We start from the raw sequence: 12,246 nt of genomic DNA, 5'->3' as shown, positions 1-12,246 counted from the left end.
TTATTTTATTTTATTTTATTTTAACCTTTATTTCAACAGGCAAAACATTAAGAACAGTTTCTTATTTACAATGTTGGCCTGAGAGTGCAAAAAACTATTAATTCTTATCTGTGACTCATTTTATAATCTTATCTATTATGACCAGTAGCATATAACAATAGCTTTATTTTGATGTAACGTGGTAAAGTAAGCATAAAGTATATCACTGAAGAAAAAATAGTTCTTGAGCAAAAATAGTTACTTCAGGATCATTTGAACTTTTCTATCWATATAAGGTTTAGACATTTCAATAGCTAACTGCTATATATTTTAATTTTCTTAATTTAAATCAGGAGTCCAGCATATTCTACCTGTTTGATGATATTCTTGTTTAATAAACTATTTAAGTAAAACTGTCTGAAGAACTCTACAGACTTCGTGGTAAATAAGGCATTGTGTTCAGTAGTTAATTAGTGATCYTTACACTGTTTGACTATGAAAAGGAAGTGAATGTTTCAAAGAAAGTGGTTGTACAAATGTTTAAATAGTAGCAAATATAGGAATACTTGTCCTATCACAAGAGTGCATTCTTTAAATTACTCAATTATTAACCAAGAATAGGCCTTATTGTTTCCACAATGAGTGACGACAGCTGAGTGATAGTTTGTTTTGTAAAGCAGATTTTATTTCAGAAACAGAAAATGTACAAAGACATACACTTCACATCATACATTTGAACTTGTGGTTATTTTTTAAACAACAGAAAGTATCAGAGGGTGTACCCCCCCACTTAAAATCATAATAAAATGTACAACAGTGACATGGAAAGACTTTAAAAGAATTTCACATTTTAATTGTCCTCTTGTGATATAGCTCAGTCCGCGTGGAATAAAAACATGCAACTTTGTTTCCTCTCCGATCACGATGAGGCCAGTCATAGCTCTGTTTGTGAAATGGAGAAAAAAGTCCCGATACTTTCAGCTATTCATCTAGAACCCTGAAATAACTGAGATATCACATTAAACAAGAGAGGACCTGGTTTCTGTGAATGCGAATGATAAAAAAGAGGAATTTTCACTTTGAACGTATCAGTTTAAATGTCTTGATGTGGATGTTATGAGAACATTATAAGCATTAAAATAACATTTTCTGTTTCAGTCTTGGTATCATCAGGTAAGAAATTAAGAAAAAGTATTTTGAATCATAGCGTTACAGATATTGCATCGTCATCCCATCACCTTTGTTTTCATTTTATTATTACACAATGTTGTTCTATGCGCAGATCTAAAAGCAGTTTTAAAACATCAGCAAGTCTCCGAAGTTTTTTCTAAATCAACGATTATCCATGTCACAATTTTTATWGTTTACAGTCGTTATTTTAGACTTCATTCTATTTGCAAAAGCATCAATGAACAGTTTAAAAATCATTGGGTGTAGTATCTTCAAACATTTTATTGCAGATTCTCCTTCAAAACAAGGCAAGTTTGAATCAGACAAAGTACAACATAAATATTTTTAATAAAAACAGTCCCCTCTGTTCATCTGAAACATGTAATCACATTTCTGCCTTTAATAAAAGGCTTGGTTTACATACAATTTTATAAAATCACATAGTCATATATTCAGAAATGTTTATTTGATAAAAAAAAGAAGACCAAAAACCAATTAGTTGAGGTTTAAAATGCAATGTAACACATTTTAAACGAACATAAAAAATAAATAAATAAATAAAAGAAGCAATTTCCGGTGAACCAAAGACATTCCTCAAGTTTCAACGTTTTTACTATATGCTTGAGAAACCAGTACCATGCCAAAAGAACTGAGCCCATAGATGACACCTGGAGATGCCACCATCTATGGAATTCAGTTCTCATAGTAGAGCACTTATTAAATAAAACGAGGTTCTTAGAAGCGTCTTGATCCTTGGGTGTCAAAAAGTTTTGAACTCATATCTCAGGGTTAATGTTCTGCCTATTTATTGAAAATAAACTTTGAATACTAACAACTACAACATAATGACACAAAACAATTACACCAAGTTCAGCAAGAAAAGAAAAGAAAAGAAAAAGAGTTGCGCTTAGTTGCTGTAACTTGTGTTGTCAYCCATTTCTTAAGAAATTCAAAGTGATGATCAGATAACGTCAGCTTTACTTTTCCAGTGTAAGATTGAGCAAGAGACCCTCRTGGTGACGGAACAACTATTAATCACTCTGACAGTAAAAAAAATACTTACAAAGTCAAATCATCAACATTTTACTTCAACATATTGGAAGGTATTTAAGTAAAATCAAAGTAAAACCTCTTTAAAAAAAACAGGATTGAATGAATTAGTTTCTCTGTTTAAACAGAGCATTGAAACTTTGAGGAACCCAAAACATCTTTTAGACTTGAGCAATCCTAGAAAAACTTTACCGCCACTGAAATGAGTGTCCACCAGGTTGGTTCAAGCAATCAGGGCTCCCCACTCAAAGGGTGAAATGACTCATCAGTTATGGTCCTGCGCTGCCAGTAAAGGACATGTGATTACTGACACAGTTTGGTAAATGTGTTTTTAACCCTGACAGCATGAGTTGGATATTAACTAGACTGCACTGCATTACACACATTCCCTAACTGCCATTTGAAAAAAAAAGAAGAAAAAAAAACAAACAAAACAAAAAAACCTACCTAATTCAAGGCCTGGAGTCGATTTTTACTGTSACAGTTGAGAYACTTCTTCTATGTTATCTTAATGACTTTGGTTTATTCATTAAAACCTGTGCTCTGCTAAAGAGAAACCATTCGATAGACTTGAGAGTCACACCTAAATATGTTCAGGAAACTCTAAACGGTCTGGCAGTTGAACTTGGAAGCAACCGGTTCTGCGACCTGCGACGTGACAGATAATATTCTTTGAAGACATCAGCGAAGTCTTAAAGCTACCACAAACTTTTGTTTAAAGATCAAATTGTTTAGCAAATTAAATACCGTTCTCTTGATATTAAAAAAATGAACGGTGGAAGTTGGTTTCTAATTTAGGAACTCAGTTTAAAACATCTAAACGTYTTGCCCTTAGAGATTTCTACAGATCGACATACCTGAGTTTTTCACTGAAGACTTTTTGTTCCAGATCCAGGATTCATCAGAAACAAACCTCCCCATTAAAGACAGATTTGTTTTAAACTCTTAACAGCTTTAAACACACTTCAATAGTCCTCGTCAAGWGTTAAAATGTTCAACAAGCACCAATTCACCTGCATGATCTGCTACCCCATGGCCTCCAGATCCTAAAGGATGCAGCACAGTAATGAGCTGATATAGAGGCACCTTTCCACATCACATCAACCTCCCTCCCCTGTTTTTTATACACTCCCCTCTGTACGGTAAGCCTGACAGTCACTTCCCAGTAAGAAGGAAGCAGTGGGAGTGAACAAGCACGCCCCCTCAGAGTGAATCAACACATAATAGTTTCTGAGGAAAACCATCTGACATGCCCTGCCCCCCCCGTTCCCATAAAGCAAGCAGGGGAAAGGCTACGTCTACCAGAGAAACCAGGAATTCCCCTGGAGGCCACAAACAGCTGTCGAGATGAGACAATGACGAAGCTGGAAGTTTGCCCGGGCTGTTTTTTTTTTTTTTTTTTTTGCTAACAGAAACCATGTTGGCTGTATTTCACGCTCTTATGAGTGAAACAGCATTTAATACCACAATTATGAGTGCATAATAAGAATTGGGAAGGTCTGTTCACACTCGTGGGCGTGAAAACACATCATCACGTTTGATCTGCTGCGTGTTCATTTCCTAAATGGTTTTGATGGTTAATTTTMTTTATCAGCAGGGCGGCGTGGCGCTCTCTTGCGTCATGGGAATGTTTCAGATCAGTTCCGAGCTATGTGAATATTATACTCAGCTGGGTTGTAGTCACAAAATCACTACCTAATCACACTTTGTAGCAAGGATGTTCTAATGCTGTCTCATAGTCCTAGTGTTTGTCGGCCGACCTGTAAAAACCAACTGATTTCCCCATTTGTGTACCTGCTAACCTTTAGTACAAAAAACTAGTTCAGACTTGATGCATTCTTCCTCTGAAAAATCCCTGTTAGAAATGTTCAGTGGATTTCCTTGTTCTGAGAGAAATGGGGAATCCAGGTGGCGTTGGAAAAATAACGTAGTTCCTTGCTCTAACCCTTTCCAGGATGTATACACGACTAAATACGACAAAACATTTTGTTTGGAACGGGGCCCCATCAAGATTATGTAACSAGCAGAATAAGAGGTACAGAGACCCCACAGAATCCCACTATTGATGTGCAGTGACACTAGAATCCACTTTCCAAACGGCATCCTTAGGCTAGTGGGATAAGTTGCAATTGACATTTCAYGTTGGACTGCAGAAACAAGCCCGGCTTTCATGCCGGCGTTTGAACATGGGGGGAATAACACTCGTAAAGGTCACTGAGCCCATTTCCTTTCTGTCCTCCCCATGCATCTAAAGACCTGCAACAGACCCTTTTAACAGCACTTCAGTTCCTGGCATATTCAAATTTCGATATAGGAAGCAAATAATTAAAAAAAACAACAACAGAGTAGGCGATGAATGAGCAAAGACGATTTGAATTTATTACAGTTTTTCCTTGTTTTAGGATTTCAACAATTTAGTTTTATATGCTGCATGAATAAACAATCAGATTTAATGTGATGGTTCACCAATGAATCAGTTTCAAAAGTCCCAGATGGTCCTTAATCAGGTGTCCTTTGGCTTTTTGAAACGTAGCTCTACTACATGTCTCTGGAGACCGTCTTCTCCATCCCACAGGTGATCCAGAGAGAAAACCCCCCTCTGCTCCAGAAATGTTTCAAACAGATGCAGCCCACCTCCGACACCAAAGTAGTGCGATTTGGTCGCGAGGTAGACCCGACCATCAGGCGCCAGCAGTTTCTGGAGGGTCTCATGCAGAGCAGGGTAGTACTCAGTGTTGTAGATAGTCTCTGAGGTGAATATTATGTCAAATTTGGRCTGTGGTACAGTTTTGAGAACCAACGGATGAAAAGTTCTCCAGTCACCAGAGAAGAAATGACACCTCCTGAGTAACGGGTGGGAAAAGTCCATGGCTCTTTTCTTAGAAGGTGGATGGTCATTTTTTTCTTTCTTTTCACAATCCTCTGTCATCTGATTTTTCCCCTTGCCCTTCCCTTTTTGGTCATCGTCACTGTCCGTCTCAACGTCCTCTTGGAGGTTTAGCAATACATTTGGAACTGTAAGCTGTTCAATGACTGTACCGTTGTAATCTTGAAAGCAAACCTGCCTAGCTTCTCTCTTCAGAGCCAGAATTCCCAACAGACCCGCTCCGCAGCCCAAATCCAAAACTGCCCTCCCACTAAACGTCTCTCCCTCTTTCTCAATCAGCTCCAGAAGGTCATAAGTGCACTCCCACACCTTCAGGCCTCCTTCGTACACACCGGAGATGAGGTCAGACTTCTGCTTTGCACTGTGAGACAGAATATTCTCCTCATCCTCTCTCTCTGAGGCTGTCCTTTCAAAGACGGTCTCATTAAGGAAGTGGAGAGGAGGAAGGGTTCCAACGGTAACGGTTTCAAAAACAGCATTTGTAAGGAGGAACTGTGGGTCAGAYGGTGGAAGGTGCTCTTTGGCCTCTTTTACCAGCCCAGCTGTTTTGGTACTGTTTTCTATCTGAAAAACAAAAAAATACAAATGGTTAGGGTTAGGTACGGAAAGGGTTTAAAAAGCTTCCAATAACTTGGTTAAAATTTATAATGACTCCATACTTTAGTTGACAAATCAACAAAATAACCCAAACTTGAGAACAACCTAGATCAGTGATTCCCAGCCAGGGGTATGTGTACCCCTTGGGGTTCGCGAGCATTTTACAGGCCGTAGGTGGATAAATTTCTCAGGTGTGTAAAAAAATAGATAAAAATAGGACTGGGATATGTAGGGCCATTTGATTTCCACAATGCAGAAAATGCAGATGGAATCACGGAATTGACACAAAATGGAATCCAKTATAAAACACAGAATCTCATGGAATTTGATAATTTTGGGCGAGYTTCTGATTTTCACAAAGGGGTTCTTTTCTGATTTTGGATGCTGCTGGTTCCTTCACCTGACATTACCTGGTTTRTTTATTTAATTACTTACTCACTTTTAAAGGCAACATTTTTATCTTTATTTAACTTGAGTTGAAAAGAATAACACGCCTGAGAATTTCACGTTCTAGGGAGTTAAATAAATAATTTTCATTTCATTTTCATACATTTCATTCAATTGTAGTACATTATAGTTTAGCAGAATCATCATTACGTTTGTCTGAGTGGGTACTAGTGGTATGACAAAATGGCTCAGGTCTAAAAAGGCTGGGAACCACTGACTTAGATGTTCTAACAAGTAAGCAAGCTACTTAATTTATAAATATTCTTTAGTTTTATTATTCTTCCACCTGTGTAGGTTTTTTTCCCTTTTATTATTAACCCATCGACTACAAAGTTAGTTGGCTGGTTGTTGTTTTWTTCAAACATGAAACTGTTGCACATCTGCCATGTGATTCACAATGATCTAAACACTGTTACCAAATGTCACACCCACAATCAGCACTCACACAACAAAAACAACCTCCACAGTTCATTCTTAGTACCGGTAATTTTACTTGTAGGTCTTTGGCTGACAAGCAAAAAACATGATGATGAACTGACGCTCTCTAGTGGAAGGACACCAAACTTAAGCACTTGACTWTTATYTATCTTAGCTTTATTGTCTTTCTTMTTCTGACTTATGGAGAGAGATTTCATTTAAACAGTACAGCTTGTATATGTAGTGTTAGAAAACTGACTAATTATTTGGATTACATAAAAAGGTCACTATTTAGGGTGCAGTTCTCATATGAAGAAGTAAGTAATTTTGTAAACAGTGGCATTAGTTATTAAAATTTTGATTAAACTCTGCATGAAGATGCGCTTGTCTTTTCAGGTTGACAGTTTTGTTAATGACAAAAAATAATTATAAAATAAAATAAAACAAAGACATTTGCTGTTGTCAATTTAACGCAAATTAATATAGTTTTTTAAAGGCAGTATGTGTAAAGTACCTTAGGTTTTGTGCTCTTTTGAACTCAGATGAAGTTTGCATCGTATTTATTTTTAATAAGTCAATTGTGCATGAAAGATAAGTGTGTTAAGTGTGATGTATGTGTGGTTACAATATTTTAAACTAAATATAATTTAAAAAGATATTTATACTTATTTTAAAATTCAAAATAATCCAAATATTCTCGGTTTGCATTTGTTCTGATCCCACAAATTAAATAAAACTTGTAYTGTATTTTAGATTTACTGACTGAAATTAAAACTGTGTTAAAGAAATGTTTATTACAATTATTTCTAAATTTGCTTAACTGCTTGGAAGTCTTGTTTATTCTTATGTTATTAAAAAGTTGTATCAAGTTACTTATCACTTGACTCATTTTGTCATTGTAGCTTATAGTTTTGAAATGAATTTTTAATAATTTATTTAAGTTAAAAGAAAAAGATTCAAGAGTTGACATGGGATGGTTTCTTGAGGTATTTCTTTTTCGTGTGGCTAACCTGCTGTTAGTTTGAAAAGACTGGTTATAAAGTTTTTTTTTTTATTCTCGTATTTACGATATTAAGGCTGAGAAGATCAACGTCAAAGCAAAAGACAGCCTACGTAAATGGTAACTTCTTGATTATTTGGAGCTACTTACACACTTRGCATCATTATCTTTCTTTCCGTTTTGATGTTTATTTCCAGCCTCTTCGTCGTGGGTTGTTGTTTGTGCTGGAAGGTCAAARTTAAAACAAAACGACATGATGACTGATACCACCCAACAGAGCTAGCTTGAGGTTGGTAGGTTCCACATGTTGACCTCGCTAGCGTAGCATATATTTGTGGAAGAACTACAAATCCCACAATTCTGAAAAACACCTCACGACCCATTTTTATGTTTGTTTGGCGATTTAGCACAGTCATTAAAATTTATTTTGAGTCTACCTTAAGTTTACAAGATTTCGATAAGAAAACGGTATGCATAAAATCTATTTTGGGGAAGAAAAGAAGCCCTAGTTGTAATAAATCAGTTTAATTTCTGACTCAGACTACCATGATGCATCACAGTTTTTGGCGCATGCGCAGTAACGCTAGCTCGGTATTCAGATCTTTTGACTACAGGTCTCCAGCTCCTCTCAAAACACACAGGATGAATAATCCCGTTTTGCCGTCATTTTGAAAATGTTGACACTACTGGATATCCCGGCGGATTTATCGTCAGCGTAGACCAGTGAGTATTATCAATTAAATTCAAAATATTATTTCATGACACCAGCCGCAGCACTGTTTGTCTACCTGTGCTGAGCGTGTGACATCAGGACAAAAAGGGATTTAGGAGTGTTATGTTTCAGTAAATCTGCTAACAAACGTGACTCACGAACACTTCAACTGTTTTGCTGCGTTTTTTGGGGGGTGACTTTATAGMTGCGTTGTAGTTGTCTTTGGTTAGCCTTTAACTGACCGTTTTARGTGTGCGAAAATAGTGCTGCGGGATTTGCGAGTGAACGCAAAAGAAAAAGAAAACCCCCCCATGTCCCTTCGCGGGCTCCGTACTGTCCACTGCTGTGGCAAGAGCCTCCACCCTGTCCGGAATGCAGCAAAACAAGCAGAAGTRTCAACAAGTAATGAAGTACAAATACTTAGTTTTACTTTAAGTAGAGAATTTGGTTATCTGTACTTTACTTGAGTAATAATTTTTCAACCAACATTATATCTGTTATGAAGATGACTTTAGCAGAGATATAATATAATGTGTCTGAAACAGGTAAACTAGCATTTCCCATCATTAACATTTAAATTTAACATTATAATAATTATGGTCTTTAGAGGGATGAGTTTGTGCACTATAAACTCCTGTKGCCCAGCCTGAGCTTTTGTCCCTAATGTTTTTTTTCCCCTTTACATTGCTTTTACTTTATATTATACTTTAAGTAATTTTAAAACCAACACTTTTACATTTGAGTAAAAAGCCTGAGTTGATACTTCAACTTCTACAGAAGCATTAATATCTATACTTGAGTAATGGCTCAGAGCCAACGAAGTTCAACCCATGCCAGGTTTGAAAATATGCTCCTGGAACAAAAATCCAAGCATAGTTTTGGTGTCCTTGAGGAAGAAATTTCCCYTCACCTGACGCAAAGTAAAAGTAGAAAAGAATAACCTCGGGGTTTGGATTGTTTGTGACATGCATTGTTAGCCTTTTTTATTTTTATGTATCCTAATTGATGCTGGTAACCTTTTTMTGTGCAACTCGTTTTAGATTTCGCAAAATACCCGTGGAACAAGATCACCCATGTGTCTCTGTATTTTTCCCGCAGTTACYGTCGTTCTGCAGATGCAGGATGAGGTGCTCTGCGCTCCACCTGTTGCGCTGTGTGCGCTTACAGTTGGGTAGCAGGCTAAAAAGGAACAGACTGCCCCTGTGCGTCCGGAGAATATGGGCCTACGTGAAACTGCTGGTTCGCTCGCTTTGCTTCAATTCCCTCACAGACTCCGATGTGGTTTTTGACTCTGTTTTTGAACCAGTGTTTGTGACGGTGGATTATGTCACCCGCTGGTTTGGCTTGGTGAGTTTGGGTTTATTTGCAAACTATGAAGTCAGACTCAAAATATCCTGGATTAAAAAAAAATGATCCTGAATTATATGAAATGGTACATAGTGTTAGAAGGAGTTTACTCCAGTAGTTTTCCATCTGTATTGATAAAAATATCGGAAAATTTTATTTATAAATAATTGTGTTTTTTTCTTTCTTTTTGCTGTAAGGTTTTTGTTTGTCTGGTGGTGATACTGACCAGCTCCATTTTGGCGGTAGCCTATACTGTGTTACTGCCGATGGCCTTGAACACTTACTCTCCAGCGTGGATTGCTTGGCATCTTTGTTACGGACACTGGAACCTCATCATGATCGCTTTTCATTACTACAAAGCTGCCAAGACGTCCCCTGGATATCCCCCAACGGTAAGAGAACAAGTAGCAGATTTACTTTGTTGCTTGTTTTTTTAAAATTTAACCATGCAAAAAAAAATTTTTTTCATTTCAGGAAAAAAATGACAGGCCATTTGTGTCGGTCTGTAAAAAGTGCATCATGCCCAAACCAGCAAGAACCCACCACTGTGGTATCTGTAACAGGTGGGTCAGTGTAGTTTCTCTTCTGCTCTGTTTATTTTTTAAATTAGTTTCTTTCTATTTTTTATCATTCAGGTTAAAATTTATTTGTTTTGTCTTTGCAGATGCATTCTAAAAATGGATCATCATTGTCGTATCTTTTGCACATTAAATAGCTTGTTTGCATAATGAACTCATGAAATGTGATTTGTATCTTTACAAAATAACACATTGCCAGTTCTCCTTAACATYAGCACCTCAGCCTGGTTGAATAACTGCGTGGGTCATTTTAACCATCGGTACTTCTTCTCTTTTTGCCTCTTCATGACCCTGGGCTGTGTCTACTGCAGCATCAGTGGCAGAAACCAGTTCCTGGATGCGTACAACGCTCTTGAGGTGAGATAGTTGGTCAGCTTGTGGCTGTGTCGCTATCTTTAATTCTCCTGCAACGGTGGTACTTTTTATTTTTTCCCACGGAGCTCATTTTGTACTGGCACTGCTCTGTTTCTGTCTTTTATTCTTGGGCTTGCGGGCTGCTCCTGCAGCGTTTTAAGCATTTGGATTCGGAAAAGCCGGGGATGCCGGTAAAAGGGATGGGACTTCTTATTGGGCTTCTCCCATCTGGGCAGGTAGCTTCACTTAGAACACTTCAATTAAATCTGTTTGTGTGCTATAATATATGCTTTTGTTTTTTTGTTTTTTTATCAAGACCAACTTTCAGACACCTGCGCCTCCATACACCTTTAAAGAAAAGATGATTCATAAGAGTATGATCTACATGTGGGTRCTCACCAGGTAAAAACGGTCATTTCAATTATCTGCCACACCTAGAAACCTCCCACATAGCAACACCTGTTATTAATTTGTTCTACAGAAGAATACAAAGTTTGTAAGCAGTGTTTTTACATAGAAAAACGCCACAGTTTTATTTYGGCTCAGGAGTTTTGCTGCTTATTTTACTGTAAATGTTCATCTTTTTAGATCTTTTCTTATGTAGACAATAATGTACTACAATGGCCGTTCGTTTTTCCTCCTGAAAACTCCAGATGGAGTGGCTTAACAGAACTACAAAAGGTTTGTTTACATTGATGGATTGGCAGTCACCCAGAAAAAAATGTGCTTTCTCCTTGTAGCACAGTGGGTGTGGCCCTGGGAGCTCTAACCATTTGGCACGCAGTTCTCATATCCAGAGGCGAGACCAGCATTGAAAAACACATCAATAGGAAGGAAATGAAGCGAATGATGGTCAGATGGGGGAAGGTGAGCATTGAGATGAAGAAAAAGTGCTGTTAATAATAATAAAGAAAATCCAAATCTAGTTCTGCATCAGTACCAGAGTTCATCTCTTCTAATCTTGACTACGTGCAGTAGACCAAAAAAATTTTTTTTAGTTTTTTTTCTTTTGTCTTCTAACATTAGGACATACTGTATTTTACTGAACAGACACACCTTTAAAAATCTGTTCAGTACATACTAACAACTTTATTACATTTTTTAATTGCTCCTTTTCTTTTTGAATTTGTTTTTGCCAGGTTTACAAAAACCCATTCAATTACGGCAGGCTGAACAACTGGAAAATCTTCTTAGGGGTGGAGAAAAGAAGGTGTGTTTCTGTGATGTTTGCACTGATTTTTTTTTTTTTGCAGGAACTCATGCATCCTTTGTAACAAAAGTTGCCTTGTTCTTTTTGTAATGTGCACCTCTTTTTTTGTGTTTGTGTGTAGCCACTGGGTGACACGTGTCCTGCTTCCCTCTGGACACCCACCACTCGGTGACGGTTTGACGTGGGACTTCTTTCCAGTTAAAACTGATTTGATACCTGTATGACAGACTGATCAGACCAAACCTTGTAGCCTGATTGCGTAATTACCAACTTTATCTGGTTGGGTCAATGGATTCTTCCTTGGCGGCTCCATATTTTTGAAGACGCTGAGTAACATCACCTTTTAATACCTCAAGAACTCYAGTCTCAGCTCTGCAGAACATATATAAACCTAGTTTTCAGAAAGATCAAGTTTTTTTAATGGTTTGCTTCCTGCTGGGTATGACTTTCCCTTGCAAGCTGGCTTTACTGAACCCGCAGCATTATGGCGTCATAACT

At 37.4% G+C, this 12,246-nt stretch overlaps 2 protein-coding genes across 3 annotated transcripts; one reads left to right on the top strand and one right to left on the bottom strand.

Annotated features, from left to right (window-relative positions):
- Nucleotides 1-4,552: 4,552 nt before the first annotated feature.
- On the bottom strand, nucleotides 4,553-7,933 carry mettl18 (methyltransferase 18, RPL3 N3-histidine). Its single transcript, XM_014019426.1, has 2 exons — nucleotides 7,698-7,933; nucleotides 4,553-5,650 (listed from the first exon to the last, which is right to left on the bottom strand). The coding sequence occupies exons 1-2, from the start codon at nucleotides 7,800-7,802 to the stop codon at nucleotides 4,703-4,705; spliced, it is 1,053 nt and encodes a 350-aa protein (XP_013874880.1). The 5' UTR covers nucleotides 7,803-7,933; the 3' UTR covers nucleotides 4,553-4,702.
- Nucleotides 7,934-8,132: 199 nt separating this feature from the next.
- On the top strand, nucleotides 8,133-12,246 carry zdhhc16a (zDHHC palmitoyltransferase 16a). 2 transcript variants are annotated; one of them, XM_014019315.1, is made up of 11 exons: nucleotides 8,133-8,270; nucleotides 9,358-9,606; nucleotides 9,804-9,998; nucleotides 10,081-10,169; nucleotides 10,271-10,299; nucleotides 10,408-10,541; nucleotides 10,691-10,810; nucleotides 10,867-10,940; nucleotides 11,279-11,405; nucleotides 11,678-11,748; nucleotides 11,870-12,246. In XM_014019315.1, the coding sequence occupies exons 2-11, from the start codon at nucleotides 9,382-9,384 to the stop codon at nucleotides 11,970-11,972; spliced, it is 1,167 nt and encodes a 388-aa protein (XP_013874769.1). In that variant the 5' UTR covers nucleotides 8,133-8,270; nucleotides 9,358-9,381; the 3' UTR covers nucleotides 11,973-12,246. The 2 variants fall into 2 exon arrangements, with proteins under 2 accessions (XP_013874769.1, XP_013874699.1); XM_014019245.1 differs by lacking the exon at nucleotides 10,691-10,810 and having other exon boundaries at nucleotides 8,136-8,270; nucleotides 10,855-10,940.

Source organism: Austrofundulus limnaeus, unplaced genomic scaffold (genome assembly GCF_001266775.1).
Source record: "Austrofundulus limnaeus strain Quisiro unplaced genomic scaffold, Austrofundulus_limnaeus-1.0 Scaffold0, whole genome shotgun sequence".
NCBI classification, from domain to species: domain Eukaryota; kingdom Metazoa; phylum Chordata; class Actinopteri; order Cyprinodontiformes; family Rivulidae; genus Austrofundulus; species Austrofundulus limnaeus.
Note: the sequence above shows the minus strand (reverse complement) of the source record. Positions and strands in the feature narration are given on the sequence as shown.